Source organism: Halyomorpha halys, unplaced genomic scaffold (genome assembly GCF_000696795.3).
Source record: "Halyomorpha halys isolate HHAL.00 unplaced genomic scaffold, Hhal_1.1 Scaffold378.1, whole genome shotgun sequence".
NCBI classification, from domain to species: Eukaryota; Metazoa; Arthropoda; class Insecta; order Hemiptera; family Pentatomidae; genus Halyomorpha; species Halyomorpha halys.
In genome coordinates, this window is record NW_027108204.1 from 904593 (window position 1) to 911580 (window position 6988).

Consider the following 6988-nt stretch of genomic DNA (forward strand, 5'->3'; position numbering starts at 1 on the left):
TAAAGGAGATTATGCCATCCTAAATAAAAAACAGACATTTCATGAAATAAGATTTTAAAATATAAGCATTTAATCATTATATAACCAATGGTTTGTGTTGAAATCATTATATTCAGTTATCTCTCCAATACTAAGCGAACTTGTACTAAATTGTATTCTTACTTAAAGATGTCGATGAATGCGCCGAACAACAAGGATTGTGTAGTCATTACTGTGATAATCGTTTTGGATCGTACAGATGCCGTTGCAAGCCTGGCTTTAAACTAAATGTGGATAATAGGTAAGTATAGACTGAATAGAAAAATATTCATTTTAAAGTTATATTACTTTAAGTTTAACTGCTGGTATGACATAGGACGTGCGTGGACATCAACGAGTGTGAAGATGGTCCTCAGAGATGCCAAGCGTATTGCATTAACCAGCAGGGTTCCTACACATGTTCTTGTCCGCCTGGCTACAAAACCATTGGGTTTAAAAACCAATTATGTCAAGATATTAACGAATGCCAAACCTCCAACCACGTGTGCAATGAAGAAGACGTTTGTGTTAACATCGCAGGATCGTACAGGTGTAATCCTATTAACTGCCCACCCGGTTACAGAAGAGATGGAGCCAAGAAAAAGTAATATATTCATTAAACCTTATTTTTTACTTCAGATATGCTCAAGTAGGTTCTGGCTGAATCAACTCCAGGACCCCTTCCCCATTCCATCTCCCAATGTCTTTCTACTTTTCAGTCCTGCATCTTCTTCCATCTTCTATCTCTCTATGAATCGTGATTTTCTTCAACCCTGAATTTAGTGTTGGGTGGATATTATCCAATTGACGACTCAATTTGTATTCACAGAAAATAAATATGACTTGGAACTTATCTTAATCCTTAGTCGTGAGATTAAAACGACTTTTCGAAAATATTTTTTTTTCAATCACTTCAAACGATTACCTAATATGTGAAGATGGTCAGGGCTGCGGTCAAGAAGGAAAAAAATATTAATAATTATTAATTTATTTTCAGCCAACGTTTCGACTAACGTTGTAGGTCTTCATCAGAACTACAATAAAAAGTTATAAAGCTGGAAGAATTAATGTAAGGGTAAACCAGTGATATAAAAAATAAAACAGTGAAGGTTGTGGTGTATAAACAATCAATTAAATTAATAGATCTTTTCAATTATATATATTTTGATATGTCTGTTCACTTAATTTGTTTAGGTAATATTTTTTTTATATATGTCTTTATTCACCTCATTATTTTATTTATTTATTGTTCATATACCACCACTCTTACATTTTTATGTAATTTTTTTATTTTTTAAAAAACATAATTATTTCATTTTTTAGTTGTATAAATGCTACTTCACATTTTGCGGACCAATGGAATTTACGGCATTTAACATATAACATTTAAAATGTATGGAATTCTTAAAGCAAAAGCCTCAGTGGTAGGTGAGTGTTGATGTATGCAGTATAAATTTTGCATAGCTAGTGACCATTCCTAGGAATCTTTTGACATCATCCTGGTTTGTTGGTCTGGGAGCATTTTTGATGACTGTGACTTTAGTTGGGTCTTTTGCAATCTTTCCATGTTCGATGGCATATTCAGATGGCACTTTGGTTTTGAAAATTCGCATTTCTCCTTGTTGAGGTGTAAGTCAAACTGTTACAGTCTGTCGAGACAAGTTGTTAGGTTTAAGTAGCATTCTTCTCGCGTTTTTGCGTGCGCCATTATGCTGTCAGAGTATACTGTAACCCCTTCCAATCCTTCCAAAACCTTGTCCATGATGAAGTGAAAATCATTTAAACCTTCAGACGATTGAAGGTGTAACTTCCTTTTTGAGTAATGGTCGTCTGGATTTTCGCGCTCTCCTCATCAACTAGTACGTATAGGTATGTTTTTACCAAGTCCAGAGAGCAAAAATAAAAGAAATCGTAGAGTGTTGTAAGGAGGTCGTCGATTTTTTGTATTGGATAGTGTGCATCTTGAAGTTGAGGGTTCGCCCCTATTTTATAGTCCACGCATAAGCGCGCCGTGCCAACATGTTTAGGAATCACAACAAATGAAGATGCCCAGTCACTCTCTTGTATTTTGGTTATGATGCCTTGGTTTTGGATAGACTCAAGTTCTTGCTCTACTTTTGTTTTGAGTGCATGAGGAACTGGTCTTGCTTTAAAAGCTGTGGGTTTGGCGTTCTTTCTCAGTTTCAGGAATATTGTTACATTTTTGCATTTTCCAACTCGTTTTTCAAACAGCTCCGAGTACATGTTATAGATTTCCTGTTCAATGTTCATAGGTAATACAGAATGTACGGAATTAGTGTGCACCCTTTTGGTGTCGATATCTTGTAGGCGGATATCTAAATGCCTTATTCATGCACGGCTTAAGAGTGGAGAGAAGTTATCTGGAACTACATAAAGTATTTCAGTAGATTTTCTGTCCTTCTATTGTACGTTCACTTCAGAAACTCCCAAGGGCGCAAAAATGCCAGCTGTGTATGAACGGAATTTTACGTTGGTGTTCTGAAGTTGAATATTCAGGTTTAGTTTGTAGAAATTTGATTTGAAACTAAGTACGTAGTTTTCGTGACCAAAGTAATGTTCGAATTTTAAACATTACTTTTAGAAGATTTCTCGTACTTAGATAGAGCAGGTCATAATTGTTTTATAAATTATTCTGACTGTTTACGTCAAAACGTAAACATTTTATTTTATTTATTTACTTTCCTTTGTACTTATTTTTATATATATCAAAGATTGAAAGTTATTTTATTTTTTATTCGTTTTTATATCGAAGAGGAATCGATCTATTAATTGTATATATAAAAAGATGGTCAGGGTTGCGGTTAAAAGTGAAACAAAAATAGTTTACAACTATTTATTTTCCGACGTTTCACCCCACTTTGCAAGGCTTCATCAGGGCTAAAAAGATACAGAATGATACAATGATAAGAATAGAAATACAAAGATAAGATACAATGATAAGAATAGAAATACAAAGATAAGATACAATGATAAGAATAAAAATACAAAGATAAGATACAATGATAAGAATAAAAATACAAAGATAAGATACAATGATAAGAATAAAAACAAGTAACAATGGCAAGAGTAAAAATTTCTTTATAAAAATACGTAAAATATAATTGCTAAAAAAGTACAGGAGATTCACTTAAAACAAAAACAATACGGGGAAAGAAAAAAAAATATATATATATAGAGAGAGAGATAAAATAAACGTCATGAAAGAATAATAAAAATAAATAATAATGATATAAAATGATAATAAATGAGCAAAGAGCACGTCAGGACAACATACCTGTTCAAAGGAATCGGTTGAACAGAAAGAAACAATGAAGTAGAAGCGTGGAGGAGTGGGGAGGAGATAGCCAGCAAACTGTTTAACGGTTTTATTTCAATTTCAAATACGTCGCGTATACAGGAAGTAGTGATAAAGATATGACGAAAAATGAAAAATGATAAGAGAAACATACAGAATGATACAGTACATGAGTTATTACATGATAATAATAATAACTATAATAACTAAGTAAAATTAGAATGACACATATCGTTACTAATGATAGGAGATTATACTGAATAAAATAAAACAATATAGGATATAATAACAATAATTGTAAAAGAAGTAACTAATACAAAATAAATAAAGAGTAGTTTAAAATTAAAAAAATACAAAGAAATAAGAAAGAAAAATAAATAAACAATGATAACAACTGTAGTATTTATATATCGTGAAAATAATAATTTCTCTACACTGATAATAGTAATAGTAAAGATAATAGTAATAACATAAAGTGAAATAAGGTAATTTAAAAATCGGAAGTGAAAGTTTACAAAATAAAATAAAAATATATATAAAAGTACAAGGTGTGATGTAGAAAGAAGTACATAAAAAGATTAAAAATAAGTAATAAAGTATAGAAAGTAAGTGAAAAAATGTGCTGGAACATGTGAAATAAAAGTTTACAAAAGCAAAACAAAGTAAATGTGAAGTTAATAAAACATAGATGAATAAATATAAGTAAATGCAGCGATAGATAATATAAGTGATAAAGAGATAACAAACAGGTGAAAAAAAAAGTATAATAGTAAAATGTTTGGTGATAATAATAAAATGAGTGAAAATTATTTAGTCTTAATTAAGTTTAATATATGGCTGTATGTATGCGAGATAGTTTTTATCGATTTTGTGGTTAACTGGAAGGGGTTCAAGATGTATATAAATGGATTCAGAGATGAGTCTCTTCTGGTAATAAGGAACAGTGGCTAAAATAGTGGTATGGTCAAAATCAAAAGCATGATTAAGTGTAAGGGCATGTTCTGAAAGTTTGGAAGCGAATGAGTTGAGGGAAGTTATAGATCTGTTATTAATATATATACATATATTAATTGTATATTGTTAATATATAGTGGATAGGCTGTTAAATAGTAATGTGCGCTGTTTACTTGCAATGAAGGCATTAAGCACCGTTAGGATTTTGGACTGCGGCTGTTATGTTTATGTATGAGTGGACTCTCCGGCTCGCCACAGCCACGAGCTCCTAGAAACACAGCGTCTAGATTCCTACCCTCATCCTACCGTATGCAGCATATGTAGGCAGCATCCAGTACAGGTCACAGACTATTTCTTTCGCCGGGGGGCGTTCTTTATTTACAATCAGAATATATTTTGCTCTACTAAAAAAGAATTTTAATTTTCAATCATTTTGTTTTGTTTAATTTTTTTTTTTATCATTAATTTGTATAATTCGTTATTATTTCTCCTTTATAATATCTTATTTGTTTCATTTTCACTAACATAGATTTTAATTTTATACACATTTTTTTTTCTGTAATTTATATAAATATAATTTATTAAAAATAAATTAAACTATTTTGTTGTTTGTAAAATAGTTGATTCCTTTTCAGTATTCATTCTTTAAATTAATTTATTTTCTATTATTAAATATTATTCCACTACGATCACCAAAGGGGCAGATCCGGGCTGCAAAGCGATTCAGAAAAGCCTTTAGAAATGTGAGTCTGTTCGCAACTTACTCTACATCAACCCCGACAGAAATAAATTTATATTCGTTTCATATTTTTCCGGTCTGTTATGTATGCAGTACAAATCGATATTCTACTGATAGAGGTAGCTTTCATGTAACCTACATTAATTGTTGTTAATTTGATTGTAGTAAGTATAAATTAAGATGGAGTTCGGTCACCGAGTGGGATACCCTCGAGCATTTATTTTAAGTCTTCGTTCGATTCTCCGTAGGTTTGCAGGAGGCGGGTCTTCGAAATTCTGCTTTTGTGGATCCGTGATAAGATCTTGGACATTTTTAGGACGTATTAATCCATATTCGGAATGAGCAGCTGGAACTTTAAACTTTTGAAGTCACCTTAGATGTTGAGAAGACGGCTTCACATGTAGCACTGGATTATTCTTCCAAAAGCGTGGTGTCCGTAATACAAATCTCTGATAGAGATCAATCTGTGGAGGATTCATGTCTGCTGTCCTCGTATCCTGTTGTCCGTTATATTCCTCGGATCTCCTGTCATCTTGATGTAGATTAATTATTTTTGACTACGGATGAAGATGTGAGGTATTCTGATAGGAATTTCATACTGTAGGGAACTAGATTATCGGTCATGAAGGGAATGGCCTACGTCCTAAGTCCTACGAGCACTCGAAGTAAAATAGAAGAGGGGCATTGGAGAGAGGTGAAACGTAGGAATCAGCATTTCATAAGAATATAAACGATATATTAAAAATTAGTGGAAGAACATACTTACGTAATGTGACTACTAGCTATTTCTCAAGGGATACCAAAAGAATGGTACTCTGGGGTAATCATTCTGCTAAAAATGCAAAGGCCGGTGAGAGGCGCGGCCTGTAAGATTTACTATACAGTGTTTTCAGTATATTCCTTTGTTTGTGTTTATTTATATAAATAATATATTTAAAATTACAATAATATTTACAAGGTTCATAAATGAGAATATGAAACTATTTACAGTTAAATTAACAAGAAAATAATAAAAAAAACCTTATTTAAAGCATCGTGAGCAACGCTCTCTGTTAGGGCAGCGATGAATGTTTTAATTCTTCCACTCGCTCGAAGGTAGCATTGCGAAAAATGTTTAAATATTTAAAATTTGCTTTAATAACAATGAAAGAAATAAAATCAATATTTTTTTATCGAACGAAGCAGTTAAAAAAAAAAAATTATAATGACAAATAAAGCCATTTAAATTGAGCACACACAATATAAAAGATCTTATAGATAAACTAGAGTCTATGGTTTTATGTGTGTATACAATTTTTGTCGAGCAGGACTCGACTTAAGTCAAGAAACGGGACCTGACTTTAGTGCGGAGACCACCCTCTACTCAATTAACCACCAAAAATGGATATCCATGTACCTTCAAACATGATATTATGTTTATAAAACCCTTTTTTTTTTCTATTTTTGTCAATTTACAGATTGAAAGCTTCCGTCTTGTCCAGAAATTAAGATTAAATAAATGACAAAATACTGATGTATTGAAAAAGAGACAAAAGTTTATATTGGGATGAACTTTATGTTTATTTGTAACTTGAAAATATTATACCTTTTTTTTTTTCTTATTTCAGTAGATGTTACAAAGAAGACCCACGCTGCCTCGCCGACGACCTGGAATGCATACGGCAACCAACAGCATACAGCTATAACTATTTAAGTATGGTGTCAAATTTCACCATTCCCAGAAATGGCTTAAAATTATTTACTGTTTCGAGTAGTTGGACAACCACGGCACCTGATTTCACGCTTGAATTGGTACAGGTATTCAGAGCTTAAATATACCAGAGATTCATATTAATTATTTTCAAATTGTATTATATGAATTTTATAATTGTATTCTATAATTTAGGTAACATTGATCATAAATTAATGAACACTTTTTAATTTAAAACATTTATTTTCTAACTATATGTAATATATATGTA

General features: G+C 31.7%; 1 protein-coding gene across 3 annotated transcripts in view; it reads left to right on the forward strand.

The window, feature by feature from the left end:
• Nucleotides 1-168: 168 nt before the first annotated feature.
• LOC106681958 (fibulin-5) overlaps nucleotides 169-6988 on the forward strand; it is a gene marked incomplete at its 5' end in the record, with an annotated part of 8718 nt that continues 1898 nt past the window's right edge. Inside the window, 3 exon segments of one of the 3 annotated variants that reach the window (XM_014422567.3) lie at nucleotides 169-280; nucleotides 356-622; nucleotides 6635-6818. In XM_014422567.3, coding sequence (XP_014278053.1) covers nucleotides 169-280; nucleotides 356-622; nucleotides 6635-6818 — 563 coding nt within the window. 3 annotated transcript variants of the gene reach the window in all.